This window comes from Peromyscus maniculatus, chromosome 9 (genome assembly GCF_049852395.1).
Source record: "Peromyscus maniculatus bairdii isolate BWxNUB_F1_BW_parent chromosome 9, HU_Pman_BW_mat_3.1, whole genome shotgun sequence".
Taxonomy (NCBI): Eukaryota; Metazoa; Chordata; class Mammalia; order Rodentia; family Cricetidae; genus Peromyscus; species Peromyscus maniculatus.
In genome coordinates this window covers 119852206-119872418 of record NC_134860.1, presented here as the reverse complement: position 1 = coordinate 119872418, position 20213 = coordinate 119852206, and the positions used below count along the sequence as shown (strand labels likewise).

Genomic DNA, 20213 nt, shown 5'->3' with positions numbered 1-20213 from the left:
TGCATTCCTCCCTCTCCTAATGAATCTCTTGCGTGAGGTCTGTTGCATGGTGTGATGTCTTCCAGTGTTTCTTGGCCCCAATTACCAAGATACTCTTTGGTTGCAAAACCCTTTCACCAGCGCCCATGTAAAAAGCAAGGTGTGGTGGCAGGTTTGTAATCCCAGCACTGAGGAGACAGAGCCAGGCAGATCCCTGGGACTCCCTTGCCAGCCTGCCTCCCTTAATTTGCTAGCTGATAAACTGTCTCAAAATATAAAGTGGAGGGTACCTGAGGAAGGACACTCAAGGTTGACCTCTGGTGTCTACACACATGAGCATATGCATGAAGCTGGGCATAATGGCACATGCCTTTAATCCCAGCACTTGGGAGGCAGAGTTTGAGGCCAGCCTGGTCGACATAATTAATTCCAGGACACCTGGCTACATAGGGAGATCTTGTCTCAAACACCTGCCCACCACACACACACCAAAAAAGCATAAACGCACATTGCATGAACATATGATTCAAGACGGCAACTGTAGCTTGCTCATCTCCTCAGGCATCTAAGCAGTAGCTCAACTGCTGATATCTAGAAAGAGAATGTCTGAGTACACAGATACACAAGCAGACTTGAGGCAGGAAGGAGCCAGACTTTCATGAGAGGGACAGAAAAGATCCTCAGGTGGGTCTCAGAAGACAGCCTCGACACTTGATAAGAAACAGAACTTTATCCAGGGTTCCCAGGGCTTTCTGGGCTACTATGTTAAAACTGCCCTTTAACGGAGATTGCTACAGGCTTTATCTGACCCACTTCCTATAGGACATGAAGCTACTCGCAGGGACTTTATCAACTTTTCTCCCATAATAATCCCCAGCCCTGACAAAGGGGGATATTGTCATCCCCACGGTATAGATAAAAAATTGAGGCAAAGAAGTAAGGTGAATTGCCTGAGGCTACACAGAACTGAAATTACAACCTGGTATCTATCTGATCGTAGAACTCACTACATGAGTTTTGGGAGGGGTCCACTGGAATCACATTATAGTCTTTAAAAAAAAGTCTAGTCTACTTACTTTAATCTCTAGGCGAAAGAAGATTAATTATATTAATTATATGCCAAAGACATTGAATAACCGCTTTAAATTCTACACATTTATTCTAATCTTTCTCAAATACTTGGGAAGTCTGGGTTTTATCATTAAGAAAATATGGGAAATTAACTGGTTTTTTTTTTAATTAAGGCAAATATTTGTTTGCTAGAATCTCCAAGGAAAGTAATTATTCTAGAAAGCTGTACAGTTCAGACAGGCTCCTTCAGCTCATGGGGAGTAGGAAGTCACCCAGACAGCAGGAATCCAGATGGCCTCAGGGCTCAATGAGCAAACAAAGGTTGGGGAAAACATGTTTTTAACCAAAGCATTTGCATGCATACATAAGTTATTATTATACAGATTTACATATTTCACCTAATTATCAAACAAATGCGAGTTCATTACTTAAAATCTTGAAAAGAAGCCAGCTGTGGTGATGAGCACCTTCAATCTCAGGACTCGGGAGGCAGAGACAGGGAGATCGCTGAGACAGCCTGGTCTACAGAGTGGGTTCCAGGACAGCCAGGGCCACACAGAAAAACCCTGTCTCAAATAATAAATTAATAAATAAATAAATAAATAAATAAATAAATAAATAAATAAATAAATAAATAAATAAATAAATAAATAAATAAATAAATAGAAAGTTAAGCAAAACAGGGGGCTGGAGAGATGGCTCAGCAGTCAAGAGCACTGGCTTCACTTCCAGAGGTCCTGGGTTCAGTTCCCAACACCCACATGGTGGCAAATAACTCCAGTTCCAAAGGATCTGACGCCCTCTTCTGGCTTCTGTGGGCACTGCACAATGGTACAAACATACTCATGGACAAAACACATTAAAACAATGAAAGTAAATAATCAAAAGCATCTCCCATTCCACTACCAGGTGGGGAACTTCTGTGCTGGTCTGGTGGTTCAGTCCTGTCATCCCAGTGTGTGGGGGGCTGAGGCAGAAGGATTGAAAATCTGAGCTCAGCTTGGGAAATACAGTTAGACCCTGTCTTAGAAGTTATTAAATTCAAAATAGTTTTGTTTTAATGAGGAAGGGCCAGGAACACCCCATCTACCTGTCTACAAACTACCCAGGCCATGAGGTCAGAAGCCACAAGCAGCTCTGAGTGCTGTGAATATCGCTTTAAGTAGAAGAAATACCGACTCATCCATGGAAAACTACCTTATGTGTTCTTGGCTATCTGTCTCAGACAACCTAAGACCAAAATTCAATATACTTGGTGGTATTAAGAAAAAATAAATTCCTAAGCCAGGTAGTGGTGGTCCACACCTTTGATCCAGCACTTAGGAGGCAGAGGCGGGTAGATCTCTGAGTTTGAGACCAATTTGGTCTACAGAGCAAGTTCCAGAGCAGTCAGGAATACACAGAGAAACTCTGTCCCAAAAAAAAATTTATAAAAAAAGGGGAAGAAAAAATAAATTCCTTCAATTTCAGTTGCTTGGGAATCTTTTACCATGTTCAAGAAACATCTAATTCATTTACATAGGACAACCAACAGCACAGAGCAAAACTGATTACCTCTCTATGTGTGCACTGATCACAGATATTAAATGCCATGGTTTTAAGATACATTTTGACGGAAGTGTCTCTTTTTTCAGACAAGACTCATAACAGAGTGCTAGAACCAATATAAAGTATTGAATCCAAAAACACTAACCATCACCAAAGGCTGAGGACGACGCTTTGCCAACGGCGAACCATGCTAGTTCAAGAGCAGTGGACTCCAGCCAGCTCCCCTCCTCAGAACACCATTACCTTTTTGTTTTCAGCCACACCATCCTCGCAGTCCAGCACCGCACAATCCACTTTCAGGGATGGAACTTTCCTTATTTTCTTTTCGTCATTCCCAGGCACATACAGCACTGCCCTCCGAGGAATATACTTGTGAATGGACAAGGAGCTATACCCAGCTCTGCAGATACTGGCCACAAGAGATGCCTTCCTGCAAGAGAGGTAAACTAGGGTTAGTCCAAAATAGAATTCTGCACTTACAAATTTGTGAATGGGAGTCGGAGTCAGGGATCAGGGGTGGGGGGCTGGAGAGATGGCTCAGTGGTTAAGAGCACTGGCTGCAGTTCCAGAGAACCTGGGTTCAATTCCCAGTACCCACAAAGCAGCTCACAACTGTCTGTAACTCCAGATCCAAGGGATCTGACATCAATGCACATAAAATAAAGTTAAATAAAATTTTAAAAGTAAAAATAAATAAATAAATTTGTGAATGAACTCTTTCTTCACTTATCCATTCATTCATTTTGGCTTTTTAAAAATATTTAAAAATTTTAAATTACATACATGTGATGGTGGAAGGGGGTAACACATGAGCATATAAGTAATACAGCAGCCTGAGGAGACCAGAAGAGGTCTTTGGGGTCCTTTACTGCTGAAGTTACAGGTGGTTATGAGCGACCAGAGTTGATGCTAGGAACCGAATTCAGTCTTCTGCAAGGGCAGTGCACAGTCTTAGGTGCTAAGTCATTTCTCTCACCCTATTTTGGCTTTTCTGTTTGTTTTCAAGACAGGGTCCCACTATGCAGCTCTGGCTGTCCTAAAACTCACTATGTAGAGCAGGCTGGCCTTGAACTCACAAAGATCCACTTGCCTCTGCCTCCTGAGCTCAGGGACTAAAGGCATGTGTAGTGGGTAGCCATTTTAGCTTTGGTCTGGAAGTTCCAACCCCCATTGAGGCTTCAGTAACTATCACGCCTACAAGGCGGGGCCAAGGGAGAGCCCTGAAGACCCGAGATCTGGGTGCACTGTGCTCTCTCTTGTTTCCTGGACCTTGGACGTTAGAGGTAGACCGAGGAGAGTTCTCCAGAGAACACCGCCGGACTGCGCTGTGTCTTTCCCAGAACCCGTAACCTACCTATCCCTTCATTTGTAACTTACGCCACTAAATAAATCTCTCTTTTAACTACATGGAGTGGCCTTAATAATTTCACCAATATCTGGTGCTCACGTGGGACAAATTCCAAAGGCCTAGGCGGCTCCCACCCTCAGCTTCCTCCCCAGCTGGCCAGCGCTTGAAGCTGCAGGTAACCGCCTGCAGAGTTCCATAAAACCAAGAAAAATCTACACAGTTCCATTCCTAAAAAGGAGCTAATCCCGTCTCAGTTCCGAGGCAAGTTTAGCCCCAGACCAGCAAATCGCTGACAGCCCACCTATTTTTTTGACTTTTTTGAGATGGGTCTTGTTACACAGCCTTGGCTCAGCACTATGGTGCCCAGGTTGGTCTCAGACTCGGGGTAAACCTTGGGGAATCTGAGTCACATACTTAGTACATGTTTAGATTCACATACACTCAGTTTTCAACATCAAAAATCAGAAGCCATACAAAGAAATAGGAAAATATGGACCTTACAAGGGAAAAACCAATCAGTAAAGGCCAACTCAGAAAAATGCCTGATGATGGTTCCATTAGGTGAAGATGTTACAGCAACTATCATGTTTTGAGGTGATTGTTATTGTTGTTTTTCCTTGACAGGGCCTTGTTCTAGAGCCCAAGGCTTGGAACTCAAGACCACACTTGCTGTTGTAGCAACAGCGTCAACCTCTTTGCTCCCAGCAGTGATCAAAACACAGACCCTAATATTTGGAGAACATGGTCTTGGTTTGGTTTACCCTGAGTCCATCAGGCAATGTGCAAATCATTCCAAACATATACACAGCTAAGACTTGACTGAGAAGTACAGTAAAAACTCAAACCAACCCAAAGTGACTACATTGGCCACCCAAGTGGTCCATGAGAGGCCTTCAGTGAACTCCAGAATTTCAAGGCTCAGCATAGTGGGCCATGCCTATAATCCCAGTACTCAAGAGACTGAGACAGGTGCTACAGATGTAGTTCAGTGTTTACCTAGGATGCACAAAGCCTTGGGTTGATTCTCAACAATACATAAACAAGACATGGTAGTTTACATCTGCAATCCCACTACCTAGGAGGTGAGGCAAGAGGATCAGTTCAAGATCATATATGGCTACACAGGAGCTAGCCAGGCCTCGAGACTGGGGCGGGGGTAGGGGGTGGGGTGGGGGGGGTGGGGGGGGAGAGCAGCAGCAGCACCAAGTGGGCGGCCAAGGCAAGGAGGTCTTGAGTTTGAGTCCAGCCTGGGACACATAAAAAACTCAAAACAGAAACAAAAACAACACCAAACTGGGTTCTGGAGTTCCAAAATGTTTAAACCTATAAGACTCTGCAGTGATGTGTGCCCATAATTCCAGCATGGGTGAGGGGCAAAGACAGGAGGATCCCCAGGACTTGCTGGCCAGCTGCTCCAGTCAAATCTGTGAGCTTCAGGCTCAGTGAGAGACCTCCTCTCAAAAACTAAAGCAGAGAGCACCCAAGACGTTGACCTCCATGCCCGTGTACACACACACACACACACACACACACACACACACACACACACACACACAAGGTCCACCTCTTGTCCTTAGAATTAAGGCCACAGTGTGATTTTTCAACAAACTGTGGAGGAGGTAAGGAAAGTGGGAAGTTGTTGGTCCAGGGTTCAAACTTGTGGCTAAAAGATGGATAAATCCTGGAGATTATACTAACAATATATCATGTACTTCCAACTTATTAAGAGAGTGGATTTTAATTATTCTCATCAAATATGCATTAACTATGAGAGGTAATGGATGTGCCAATTATTTAATGAGTAATTTCATAATGTATATCTATATCAGAACATTACAGTGTACACTTTCAATATGTCTTGTCCATTTTGCTTCAATTGAAAACTGAAAAATATTTACAAAGATATCTAATGTTAAAGGAAGAAAGTTTCAATCGATACCTTAATTACACGTTATTTATTTATTTATCACCTCTGTGTATGAGGATGGGTGGGCATGTGCGTAGAAGGGACGGTCCCCTCCTCCTGCCTTTGTGCAGTTCTGGAGGTCAAACCCGGGTCATCAGGCCCCCACAGCAAGACCTGGCCCACTGAGCCGTCTCCCTGGCCCCTTGGGCTGGTCTCTTAAATGGAAGATGTAACGTTATAAATGCATCGTATCTTAACTTAGTGAAGTATCCAATGAGAAATACCTGGTAGGAAGTTCCATGAAATTCGATTAGGGGTGGCTCTGAAGTGTGGATGTTGGGGTTAGTACTTTCTGCCTCCACATGTTTCCCTTATTTTAAACATTTATCAGAAGTGATGTCACACTCCTTTCTTATTCCTTTTATAATTGGCTGATAAACAAACTAATAAACACATTTCAAAGGTCCAAAATGGTGGTAAAATGTAGTTAGAAAACATAAAGGCAAATGATTTGAAAGTGTGTTTGTCCTAATGTTCTGACTGACTGAAGTGGGAGAAAGACAAACACCAGGTGGCAAGGACAGGGGAACCTTCCACTGCTGTCTGTCCGGGTCCCAGAGACACTGTGGGCCATCCCTGCTGCGGCCCTTTCCAGGGACCTTGTCTACGCTGCTGCTGCAGGGAAAGGCCCAGGCTGCAGGCCACTAGACATGGTGGAGAGGTGTCCCCACAGCGAAGGGCCTACCCAGAGGTCCAGAGAGGGACATCCAACAGAACGGCCGCGAGACAGGGCCAGGAAGGCTCAAGGCTGGAATACAATGAGGACTGAGAAAGGACAGGACGTGCTTGACGGACCTGAGATCTCTAGGGGCCTCCAGCACAGCAGCCTTCATTCCACAGAGGGAGGGAGGTCTCTGCAAGCCTCCCCTCTTTTCCTCCCCCATCCCTGGCTGCTCCCAAATCTGTCCTGTGCTTGAGTTGTGTTCAGCGCTGGTACTGCTATGAATACAACCACAATAGGTGACAAGACCAAACTTATTTTCTCTTACACGCTTGGAGTTATGGCCGCTTCACAGTCAACATGTAAATGTATTCAAACAATATGCAAAGCATGAGGTGAAAAAAATGTGGTAGCCTTATGGTGAGTTCTCTCGACCGAGCAATCCCTTTTGGAGGTGACATTTCAGAGGGAAGCCTGACCCATCCTCGGCTTTCTCCCCTACCCTCACCTAGTTACCTGTTTCTGTATCTAGGTCCAGGGGTAGGGGGCTCTCAAGCTAAGAATCAATATAGCCACTACCAGAGAGCTTTTAAAGATTTATCAAATTTAGTCAGGGATGGCAGTGCACACCTGTAACCCCAGCATGAGGATCAGTAGTTCAAGGTCATTCTCAGCCAACAAGACCCTGTCCTAAAGCAATAACACACAAGAAAAATAATCAATTCAGGGGTTGAGCATGACAGAGCACACCTTTAATCCCAGCACTCAGGAGGGTAGACAGATTTCAGTGAGTCTCAAAGCAGCCTGGTCTACACGGAGAGTTCCAGACCAGCCAGAGTTACAAGTGAGGCTCTGTCTTCAAAATAAAACAAAAAGGTGGTGGTGTACCTTTAATCCCAGCACTTGGGAGGCAGAAGCAGGCAGATCTCTGATTTCAAAGTCAGCCTGGTGGTCTACAGAGTGAGTTCCAGGACAACCGGAGCTGTTACACAGAAATACCATCTTGAAACAAAAAACAAACCAACAAACCTGTCCAACTAAATTTCCTTTTAAAGAACTAACTCCAACTCTGCTTCATACTGGCTCATTCTGGAGTTCCTTTTGGAGGCAGAGTCAAGGGTGATGCGGCATCATTGGTGCAGGTGACACCAAGGCTTCAGGCCTTTCCTAGGTCCCTTCATGGCTCTACTGGGCAGCTAAGTGCACGGGCCAGAGCTACAGCTTCCCAGTGTGTGGAAGCTGCCCCGATACAAGGGCTTCTGCTCAACAGACAGAGCCACATATAAAGGAGTGTGCCTGTAATCCCCGCTCTCAGAGGCAGAGGCAGGACCACTGCCAGTTCAGTGCTAGCCTATGCTTCACAGCAAGTTACAGGCAAACCAGAGCTGCACAAGACACTGCCTCAAGAATAAAAAAAATTAAAAATAGGGTGGAGGGAGCCTGGGGAGATAGCTCAGCCTGTAGAGTGCTTGTCTCCCAGTCATGAGAATCGGAGGTCAACCTCTAGAACGCACGTCAAAGTGTCAGACGTGGAGGTGCACACTTCTCATCCCAATGCTGGGGAAGCAGACCCAAGGATCCCTGGGAATCACTGCCCATCCAGTGTAGCCTGCTTGGTGAGCTCCAGGCCTAGATCCCGTTTCCAAGGAGATGGATGACATTCTTGAGAACGCCACCCAAGGTTGTCTTCTAGCCTTCGTGCTGTGCACACACATGCACATGCACTCACACACATGCTGCACATAAAAAAACACAAGGGTGGGCGTGTCACCCAGGGGTAGAACATTTGTCTAGTATGTTCAAGACTCTAGTCTCACTTCTAGTACTGAAGAAAAAACAAAAAAAAACAACAACAAAAACAAACAAACAAGCAACAACAACAAAAAAACTGAGTTCTGACCTTGTCTAGCAATGGACATAGGTATTGAAGAATCTGTGTGTTAAGTAATGATAAGAACCCATCAGTGCGTCCTTCCCACCCTGCAAACAACAGCAAAACTCACCTGCTAATTTCCACTTGGCTTACGCTATTAATAGGCAGTTATCTGCGCCAGCATCTATAACTAGCCACTTATGTTCTCACTTTGCTAAGTTCCCAAGTGCCCACGAGAGATTCCTTCCCTAGTTTGAAAAGCTGTTTTGGTTACTATGGCAACAGTGCATAGACCAGGGGGAGTGTTCCAAGGATGGAAGAGCCACACAGCAGCTATTTGTCCTACAGGCAGACAAGGCTCTTCTCGAGATCTGTAGAAGCTGCAGATGAGTGTGTGGCTGGTTCAGAAAAGCTGAGAAAGTATTTCCAATACAAAACCCCAATGAACAAAAGAGCACCTCTTTTAAGCTCCATTAGGGCCAAAATGAAGAAAGACTTGTGTCCAAAGCAGACATGTACAGGGTGGTAGGAGGTCCACTTGGGGTTCACTTCTAATGCATGACCCATGGGCCATGCCTCTCTGCCTTGAGGCCTCTCTGCTAGTCCATATGGCAAGCATGAGCTGGAGGGCTGCATTTCCCTGCTGATCCACTCTTGTCTCTCCGAGGGAAACCCCTAGGAAAGTAATATTTATAGAGTGAAAGGCAGACGCAACACCCAGCAACAGCACCCTTCTTTACTTCAGGCATGGTCTCGCTATGCAGCCCAGGTTGGCCTAAAAGCCCTTCTACCTGCTGGAATTGCAGGCATGAGTTCCACACCTGGCTTCAGCAGCAATGGAGAGGCACCTGCAGTGGCACTTCCTCAGACGATGAGGACACAAAGGGACAAAGCTAGTTGCTATGCGTGACCCTGACAAAGGAGTCTCTGCTTACACAAAATGGGAAAGGCAACAGATACCATGTTAAACTTAGTCTGTACACTGTAGATGTAATTCTGATCGGCTTTATTAAATAAGAAACACAGAGCCAAATGCAAAGTTAAAAGCCTGGAGATCAGAGAGCAGTAGCCAAGAGCTGAGACCACCTTCTTACCCCTCGGCGGGCCCAGCTAGCTCAGTCGGTAGAGTATGAGACTCTTAATCTCAGGGTCATGGGTTCGGGCCCCATGTTGGGTACCATTTGTAGCTGAAGTTTTCTCCAGTCCTGCCTGGCCCAGAGTCAGGACAAATCTCTCTCACCCGCCAGTCCCGCAGCCACTCAGAGCCAACCGAGTAATCACACAGAGACTTATATTGTTTACAAACTGTATGGCCATGGCAGGCTTCTTGCTAACTGTTCTTCTATCTTAAAATTAATCCATTTCTATTAATCTATACCTTCCCACGTGGCTTACCGGTACCTTACATCCTGCTCCTCATCGTAGCCTTCCTGTTCCCAGAATTCTCCTCTCTCTTTGTCCCACCTATACTTCCTGCCTGGCTACTGGCCAATCAGCACTTTATTTATTAATCAAGCAGAGCAACACATTCACAGCATAGAGAACATCCCACAGCAGTGCACAGCATGGAAGAAGCCAGGAACAAAGAGATAAGTAGTGCGTGGTCCTAATCCAGGAAGTCGCTAGAGAAGTCAGGCAGGCAGGAGGGTGACCAGGCCAAGGCCAGCCTGGGCTTGTATATTGAAACCACCTCAACACACAGACACATACTTACATTCCCATCTACACACACCACCTACACACACACACACACACACACACCACACACCACACACACATACACCCCCCCACACTACACACACACACACACACACACTAAAACAAACCAAAATCCAGAAAGTTGAGTGGTGGTTATCAGAAGGTAGGGAGAGGAGGAAGAAAGGGTGAACTGTTGATTAAAGGGTGTGGATTCTCTGCTTGGGAAAAAACAAAAGTTCAGGAGATAGAGGATGGGCAATGGTGAGAGCTGCATATTTGAAATACTCTCAAACCACTGTACAACTAAAAATGGATAACATGTTTTTGGTTTTTTTAATGCTCTGTATATTTTACTATAAAAATAAGAAAAACTAAAGAAGCTGAAGGGTTGGGGCTACAGAGCTCAGCAGTAGAGCATTTGTCTAACATGGATGAGGCCCTGGGTTCAATCCCTGATATTGCCTAATAACAGCGACAATAATAACAGAGATGAGCACAGTGGCAAGAAGCTATTATCCTAGCTACATGAGAGTCCGAGGCAGGAGCCCAGGAATTGAAGTCTAGCCTGGACAATGTAACATCTCATAAAGAACAGTACCAAATCTGTTTGGCCTGGTGCATCCATGCCCCATGACAACACATACCCAGGGCTATTCAAATTCAGGATCAAGCATGCAGACAATAAACGCATCCTGCCATAAGCCAGCCCTTCTTAAGTAAGGGCTATGGGCTACACAAACATGGAAGGTAATCATTCAGAAGTACCTCACGGTCTCCCAGTGAGTCCATTAGGTGTGGCCACCAAGCTGTAGTTGTCCAGGTGAGAGCATGGATTGGAAAAAGTGGCAAGCTGGAGGAACAGGGAACGCCCCCATGCAACTGCACCAATCTTGAGTGGATCCCATGGAGACCCAGGCTTACAGCCTGCTTGTCTTTACCAACAACTACAGCACCAGTCACTTCCAGAGTGGCTCAGCTTCGGGGCATTTGGTAGCCCCTCGGAGACATTTGTCCAAAAGGAATGTGTAAAGCAAGGGTGAGGGGTACAGGACAGACCAGCCCAATATAAGGAGGCCGAGGACGTCAAAGGCACCGGAGAGTAGAGGGGAAGAAAAGAAAGAGGATGAGGGAGAACAAAGATGGGAGAGAGAGTGGATGCAGGCTGGGCTAATGGCAAAGTACAAGTTAGGGAGGAAAGGGGAGGTGAAGGAGAAGGGGTAGGGGTGGAGAGAGGAGTGTGTGCTTGAGTGTGCATGTGTGTATACGTGTGTGCGTGCATGCATGCATGACTCCTTGCTTTATGTTGGGGGCTGATGAGAGCACAGGCCTGTTAGTGGTTACTCTTCTTCTTCTTCTTCTTCTTCTTCTTCTTCTTCTTCTTCTTCTTCTTCTTCTTCTTCTTCTTCTTTTTTTTTTTTGGTTTTTCGAGACAGGGTTTCTCTGTGTAGCTTTGGTGCCTGTCCTGGATCTCACTCTGTAGCCCAGACTGGCCTCAAACTCACAGAGATCAGCCTGCTCTGCCTCCTGAGTGCTGGGATTAAGGGTGTGCACCACCATCGCCCAGTGGTTACTCTTCTTAATCCTATACTTTCTTGTTCTTGGTGAGAGAAGGAGAGAGTTTTATGTGAGTAGAAAACTAGGTGTTTCCCCCTGGTGTGACATGGGATCAAGAGAGAAACACCCTAGTGTCAGCTTCTATCTCCAATCCCAGCACTGAGGAATCAGTCTGGTCTCTTGAGTTCAAGTTCCACAACCAAGCAGGGCTACAGAGTGGGATACCATATCAATAAAAAGGTGGGCAACCTCACATCCTCACCAGCCACATGAAGAACACAATGAAGTCAGTATCTGTTCTTTCTGGGGTTCCCGAAAACACAAAAGGCTCAAAAGGATGTCACCCCCCAATGCCTGCCCCAGAGATATCCCTGCTTCTACCTTCCCAAGCTGAGACTGACAGTGTATTCCAACATGAACAGCAAGATGTCAGACCTCAACAGTGCATTTAGACTGTAGTCCAAGGCGGGCTTCCTGGGACTCAGCTTGAGAGACTAAATGTGGATTCTCAAGGGTCACCCCACTGCAAGGGAACTGAGGCACAGTACTTGCAGGCATGTCAAAGTGTCTGGCCAATTGTAATTAAAAACCTAAAAGACCTGCCAGTCAAGTTTCCCTATGTCTCAAAAGAGACCATTCACAGCGTTGGATCCTGAAACTCAGGGCATCACCAGAGAGGAAGTGCTGTGGAATAATCCTTGTGTACATGGTGTGAATATATGTCACTGTGATTGGTTTAATAAACAAGCTGACTGTCCAATAGCTGAACAGGATAAAGCTAGGTGGGAAAGCAAAACTGAGAATGATGGGATGAAGAAGGGTGGAGTCAAGGGAATCGCCAGGCCAGATGGAGAACAAGCTGGACATACAAAATGGGGTAGAGGTAAAAGCCACGAGCCATGGTGTAGCACATAGATTATTAGAAATGGGTTTAAGTTGTTAGAGCTAGTTAGTAACAAGCCTGAGCTATTACCCAAGCATTTATAATTTATATTAAGTCTCCAAGTCAGTTATTTGGGAAGCCACTGATGGTTATTTGGGAGCAGGCTGTTGGGACAGGAAAATGATTTCTACAACTAGCCCAAGGTGAACATTTAGAACAGATCTAGCTCAATTGTTCAGTGTTCAAATTCCCAACATCTCATTCTAAAACCTAGTGCAGAAAAGACAATATTTAGTAGGAAATATATTAAAAACGGCCCAGTGGAGACTATGGGAAATCATGCTCCCATAGCAACACCAAAGCTACCCACTAGCCAGGTGTTGCAGGCACAACTGTAGTTCCACAGACTTGAGAAGCTGAGGCAAAGGAATCACTTGAACCTGGAGTCTAAGGGTTCAAGGCCATCCTGGGCAATGCCATGAGACTCTTTCACAGAAACAAATAAATTTTAAAAGTGTTTGCTGCCAAGTCTAAAGACTTCAGTTCCACCTCTGGACCCCTGAGGTAGGAGACAATCAACTCCCTCAAATCATCCTCTGATCTCTACATGCATAGCACTCGTGTATGCACACACCCATATGTAATCAAATAATTAAAACAAATAAGTTGAATAAAATAAACATGTGTGCAGGTGGCACAGGCCTACAATCCCAGCATTTGGGAGACTCAGGTTTGAGGCCAGCCCCATCCACATATTGAATTCCAGTCCAGCAAGGGGCATAAACTCAAATAAACCAAAACTGAAATAAACCCACTAATAAATAATAGCACCTCTATTATAGAAATGAGGTGGGCAAATGATATCACATACATAAAGCAATGTATAAAGTAAAAAAAAAATTTATTAAAAGTAAAATATTTTTAAATAAAAATAAATACCCACAGAACTATCCCCACTTAAGAGATTCCCTTAGCCCTGGATGTTCCGATGGTAAAAGGAACAGTTAAAGCCAAGACGTTGTTTTCTGGGTCATTCTGAACTTTAGTGGTGAATAAGTAAATGTGAGCTAGAAAAGAATGTTTTTAAACCTTTAAGGTCATAAAATGTGGGGTCCCCTTTTTCTTCAAGGTCCATGAGAACAAAGGGCAACAACAGAGAGCCTGTGAACACAGCGGAAACAGCCTTCCAGGAGACAGCTTCAGTGAGACAGCTCAGCTTCACTCCAGAGTCTAGGACTGGTGTGGTAGGCAGGGTAAAACCTACCTGGCATTAAACAGCACGCTCCTATCATAAAGCTCCTAGTACAAGTCTTAGTTATCATCTGTGAAAACTCGGTCCTAATGTTCCTAGCACAATGTCTAATTACCATATTCGCACCAGGGGAAAGCTTCTGCAGGGCACTGCATCCAGGGTCACACTAGAGATAAGTCAGGCATCCGGGCCTGGAGACAGTCTCCAGATAAGGCTAGGTGGAGAGCAGGAAGCCCTCTGTCGGGAGGAGGGGGGACGTCCTCCGTGTTGCTGAGCTTGGAGAGAGCTGCCAGGTCATGGTAGACTGCGACCTCTGACCAGCAGGGCCTCAACACAAAAGGACAAGTGCAGGCCTAATAGATGCAGCCATGGGTTCTCCTGTTTCTTACCTCATGTACCTCAGGCTGGTCTCAAACTCACCATGTAGCTGAGGATGACCTAGAACTTCTGATCCTCCTGCCTGGCCTTCCAAGTACTGGGATCACAGTGTGTGTTACCATTCCCTGTTGATTCAGGGCTTAGGATGGAGCCCAGGTTTTGATAAACACTGAGCACTCCACCGACTAAGCCAAGCAGCCCAGACCATCCTGTTACAGTCTTGCAAAGTTCAAAGGCCGCTACATTAATGCCGCCTCAAACCTGGGCTCTTTGATAGAGAGAAATAAGCAAGGCAGAATCTTTTTTCACTCCAGTAATTTTGAGAAAATGGTTCTTCCACTTTAAAATAATAATAATAATAATAATAATAATAATAATAATAATAATAATAATAACTGTCATGAAACTGATCTTGGTTAGGAGAATCTCTTGTTTCTTTCCAGATTGCTCAAAAATTCCTTTCAAATGTCAATCTCAATGAAAATGAGGCCAAAATGTTACATAGTTTTGAATTTTGATATCTTTGCTGGCCACAGTCCCTAAACTATTCTGGTCTGTAGATTTTTTTGGGAGGATATAATATTGTGCTTTCTCTCTCTCTCTCTCTCTCTCTCTCTCTCTCTCTCTCTCTCTCTCTCTCTCTCTCTCTCCCTCTCTCTCTCTCTCTCTCTCTCCCTCCCTCCTTCCCTCCCTCCCTCCCTCCCTCTGCCTCCTCTTTCTCTGAATAATTTTTTAGAAAAAATACAGCTTGGGTCTAATTGCCAGACCCACACCACACACACGAAAGCTGCGAATGCAAGCTGAGATGTCGAATCACGCACTGCAGCTTTGATTGTGTGGGGCCCACAATAAGATTAAAACAGTTTCCTCCTTCGTAATTATTCAGAGCTAAGTGTGATGAAAATTAAAATGAAACATATGGATGTGAACAGGAAATCACATTATAAAGAGACTTTATTAAAAAGAGACTTTATTTTGTTTTGTTTTGTCTTCAATGTTTAATGGACTACAGGAACTAACCCTCTCCATCTCTGTCTGAGTTAAGGCCTCCTGGAACCTGCTCTAATTTTAAGGATAGTTAAGGGGCGCGCGTACGTGTTCATTCCAAATGTGATAATGGAGTCTATAAAGCTATCCTGTATCTTGTCTAATACTGATGTCATCTTCCTTTGGAGTGGCCAACCATAGGCTAAGAGGTAGTGACCTCAGAAGAACTGTTGGGTGACAAGGCTAGACCCTGGAGGTTGGAAGCCTTTGCTGGCTTTCTCTTCTCCTTTCAGAGTCTCCTACAGCACAGGGTGGCCTCAAACTCCTTCTATAGTTGAGGGTGACCTTGAACTCCTGGTCCTCCTGTGCTACCACCCCAGTGCTGGGATTACAGGCATGTGCTACCGTTCCAGGCCTATGTGAGAGGCCTTTTGCGTAGGAGGCAGGCACTCTACAAGTGAGCTACACCCCCTGGCCTTGTTGGAGAAACTGAAACAGAACACAGAGAAGACTGTGAGCTACAAATGGCTTAGGACCACACTGGTTTCAGCCCGAGCTTGCTTAGTCAAGTTCACAAGTCTTTTAGGGTCTCCTTGTCCCATTTTTCCATCGAGGCCTTCTATTTCCAGTTTCTTTGGTCTCTTTCATCTCTGTCTTGCTGACTTCATGATCTCAACCAGCAATTGGACTGTCAAGGTGGAGGTATTTCAATGACCAACTGCCTCTCCAAATTAGTCTTACTCTGGCCCCAGTGGGTTTAGTTGCTTTTAAGTCCAGATGGATCGATCACCCAACCCCTTAGCCATTAGGAACCCTGTGGAATACCAACCATCATGGGCAACCCGCTCCCAGGCAGTTTCCGTCAGATCTCTGGGACCCTACTAGAAGTTTCAACTGCCAAAGGACCTGGTGAATTTTCCTCCCCGACTACAGATGGATGTTATTGGCAAAGCAGACAAGGAGCTGGGTGCTACTGTGCAAGCCTGTCATCCCCCCACTAAGGAAGGGCAAAGCTAGACTGAGCTCTACAGGAACTGTATGGGCTACCTACCCTAGTCTCCAGCAGTCAAACAAACCTGCAAACTGGCAAACTTTCACCTGCACCTTCCCTGGCATCTGACATTTTAAAGAAAACAGAGCAAAGAAACACAACCTAAAAAAACGCAGTTTAGGCAGATTCCCAGCAAAACCAACAACAGACTTCCATAACTCCCCAAAGGCCTCAGAGAGCAGAAAGGATATTCAATTATAAAATGCCACCATTTACACAGTCGTTCCCATTAATTAAGAAAGAAAGACATTGTTTGTTGTAAACACCACCAGGTTTGGGACAAACCGGAGAGCTCACCACAGAGCAACACCAAGCAAGCCCTTGAATCAGCGGCAAAGCGGGTCATCAGTACAGCTGAGAGCCTGCGTTTTGTCACACGGCTCTTAATCCTCGTTATGGTACCTACATTTTAATCATTTGTTCTGAGCGTCTTCCTCAAACAATTAGCACTAATGAATGACCAGAATACCTTGGATCATATATGTCTAATTGCAGTCAAGAGCCCTTCTCGTCTGCATGGACATTTCAATTTACCTCTGGGGATAATGTTTGTTAATTGTGTTTCTTTATGTGGTAAGGAAGAGAAAGGCTTCTCAGGCAGAAAGGAACTGAGTGCCCCTCTTCCCCTTTGTTCCCACAAGAAGCTAACGTCACTTCAAGAGGCACTTAATCCCATCATCCGCGGTTACAATTGCCTTGCAGCATCAATCAAAAGGAATCTGAAGTAAAATGATGCAGCTATATTGTGTAATTAAAAGCAATTCAGGTAGTTATTACTGGGGCCCTTTACAGGTCCAAATACTTAAAATGGCCCTGCAGGGATCTGAAATACCCAAGTGTTTTAAATTTGGTCAGCAACATTCTCTCCCTAGAAAGGGAAAAATATGCAAAGAAAAAAATAAAAGGAAAGGGAAAAAAAAGATCAAAATCAAAACAAAAAGCCCACTATATCTTCTTATCTTCTTCTATGTGAACTGTAGAGCAAAAGAGTTAAAAAAAAAAAATGACCCACGATTCCCAACTACAAAATGAAACAAGCTCGTCAGGGCAGGAAGGAAACAAAGAACACTGATGTTTTCCAAATTAAACGGCCCTACCTGCATCCAACTTCTGTACTTCAGAAAAAAGCATGCAGCGTAATGATGCGAGCGGAGTCTCTTCAACATGAACACACCTTACAGGCTTGATACATGAAAGTAGAAACATCCTCAAAATTCAAGTTTATTTTAAAAAATAGAGTAAATTTCTGGTGTGTCCATGCCTACTTACAAAAGCTAGATGTTGACAAGCACTTTTCTCTTTTAAAACTTAGCATAGATTTCTAAACTGATTCAGTTTATTTTTTGGATTTCTTATTGGTGTTCTGGCCAGTGAGAGTCACTGAGTTGACAGAGGTGGAAAGCAGGCATAATTCTCCAGCTTTAATGCTTGATCACAGTATCTTTAAGTTAAAATATAACTCTACAGATGTGAGACAAGGGTTAAAATAATCGTGTCTGTATTACAACAATTTTCTCTTTTACATTTAAAAAATGAGAAAAAGAATGACAGAGAAAAACGCGAAGCAAGTGCCTTTACGGGCAGTTGGACAACGCAGAATTTTTCCAGAAAGACACAAGGGTGATCTCAGGGTGATCACAAGGGTGATCTGGAAGCAGAGGAAGCCGAAAGGCTCCGCTCCACATCACTAGTACACAGTCCTGCACCTCACAGAGCAACCAATAAAGACATTCTTAGGTACAAAGTAGCAGATATTATAATTACGGCCTGAAAACTACTGTGTGTAAACGTGAGCGTCCAGTGTCAAGTACACATTCAAGTCAAAGCATGACTGTCAAGTAAGATGCTTAAACACCCACTCACTTCACTCCCCATATAAAGTTCCAGCAATTTAAGTCAGTACAAATGCTGCCAGAAGTCTAGCCTTTGGGCTGGGCATGGTGACTCGCCCCTTTAATCCCAGCCCTATGCAGGCAGAGGCAGAGGCAGCATGATCTACATAGTGAGTTCCAGGCCAAGCAGGACTAGAGTGAGGACCTTGTCTTGAAAGAAAAAAAAAATATATAGTCATACACAAACTGATATAAAATGACAGCATGGACTGATTATGTTCCTCTCTTTTATCTGCTTGCCATGCTTTTTCTGAGTAGATGATAAACCATGCTATGAGAGACACTACTCATCGGCCTGGCTTTGTGCTGAGAGTCAAGCATGTCCTGTACCCAAGACTACTGGTTAGTCTGCGATCTGCCAGCTCTCAGTATCCTCTGAACTAGAGAGGGCCTGAGGCGCCCGGTGCTGTGTGTTTACTGCCTTTGTTTTCCAGCAGGCTGGTGATGACACTTCCAGAACCAGGAGAGACGGTGGCTGAGGGAAGAGCACGGGTGGGTGTCTGTCTGCTCCCCGACCACACGTGCAGGGTGAATCACCTCACACATAGACAGCAACAGCTGTTTCTTTGCTACAGCTATCCCAACCACAGGACCCGTTTCCTGGCCTACATTCCCTGCTAGCAGCTTTTGGATTAAGAACTGTGGGTATTTTTCTCTTAGGAAAAGAATGTGAACTTTTAAGGAGACATTTTAGGAATACTTAAAACTGAGTTACACACGAGTGGGAAACACAGACGCATTGGTGATGAATTCCAGGAACAGGTCGCCACAACCTCACTACCACTTCTACGGACAGGTGCCTTATCAGGATCACACACATTTCCTTCCTCTAACGCCCCAGGTCTCTGCACGACCGCTTGTCCCTGATACTCTTGTAGATTCCTCAGGGGAAGGGCCCACTGCAGGCAGCCAGGAGCAGTCCCACAACTGGGCCCTTCAATCCCTGCCATCGATCCAGCTGCGTGCATGCTGCTTGAACACGGCCAGATCAAGCTGGAGAGCAGGATGTGAAAATTCAGCTCTAATTCCTGTGATTACAATCTGTCCCAAGCAGCCAGCACCTCCAGGGCCAGTCTACAGGCAACCTATCTACAAATAAAATAAATAAATCTCAGTTTGAAAGTTGCAGAATCTATACATGCACCTTCCAGACAGGGTTGCTAATGAGCCTTCCCCTGAATTTGTGTGAACCAATGACCGGGGCAAGCCCAGCACACAGAACACACAGGTCTGAGGGGAAAGGACCAAACAGAATCCACGCGGCAGCAAAGAGGTCTAAGCCCAGAGGCTCTGAGTGGATTTTCTGGCTGTGGCTGACTAGAGACCTCTTGACATCTAAGCCAGTGAATCAGTGGGGTTTGCTGAGCCCAGGCCATGCCAGCCTAGCACGGGGGAAACTCTACCATGAGAATTGTGTTTGGTTTGTTTGTTTTGTTTGTTTTGTTTTGTTATTTTCTGGCAGGGTCTCTTAGACAAGGGCTGGCTTTGAATTCCCTGTGCAGATAAGAATGACCTTAAACTTCGGATGCCTCTGCCTCCTTTCTTTCCTCACTGACTGTGACTCTGTCCAGGTTCACACACTCCCCTCCTCCCAGGCATGGAAATGAAAAATGAAATGAACAGCTCTGAATCAGATGGAGTTCTACAGGGATCACCACATGCATGGTTACAGAATGCCAGCCTTTCCAAACATGACCAAAGCTCAGAATGAGATTTCAGTTCTGCTCTGTCAGGGAACTCTTCAGTGAGAACAGGCATCCCTCAGCCTTTCTCTGTAGCTTCCAGGGGTATACCAGCCAGTGTGGTCCCAGACAGCAGGCAGGGTATGACCTGTCCTAGATCTACCAACATGTGCAAACATGACTTCATGTTGTCTTTTGTTCCCCATATTCCTGCTTTTTATTTTTTATTTACTTTGTCTTGATTTTTTGAGACAATTTCTCTGTGTAGCCCTAGCTATCCTGGAACACACTTCGTAGACCAGGCTGGCTTCAGACTCCAGAGACCCACCTGCCTTTGTCTCCTGAGTGCTAGGATTAAAGACGTGCGCCACCACTGCCCAGCCTATTCCT

General features: G+C 45.1%; 1 protein-coding gene across 11 annotated transcripts in view; it reads right to left on the bottom strand.

Annotated features, from left to right (window-relative positions):
* The window catches only part of Clybl (citramalyl-CoA lyase), a 233793-nt gene that overhangs the window by 93133 nt on the left and 120447 nt on the right, over window positions 1-20213 (bottom strand). For all 11 annotated transcript variants that reach the window (XM_015997505.3, XM_006978776.3, XM_042285336.2 and 8 more), the window contains one exon: window positions 2842-3028. In XM_015997505.3, coding sequence (XP_015852991.1) covers window positions 2842-3028 — 187 coding nt within the window. The remainder of the gene's footprint in view (window positions 1-2841; window positions 3029-20213) is intronic.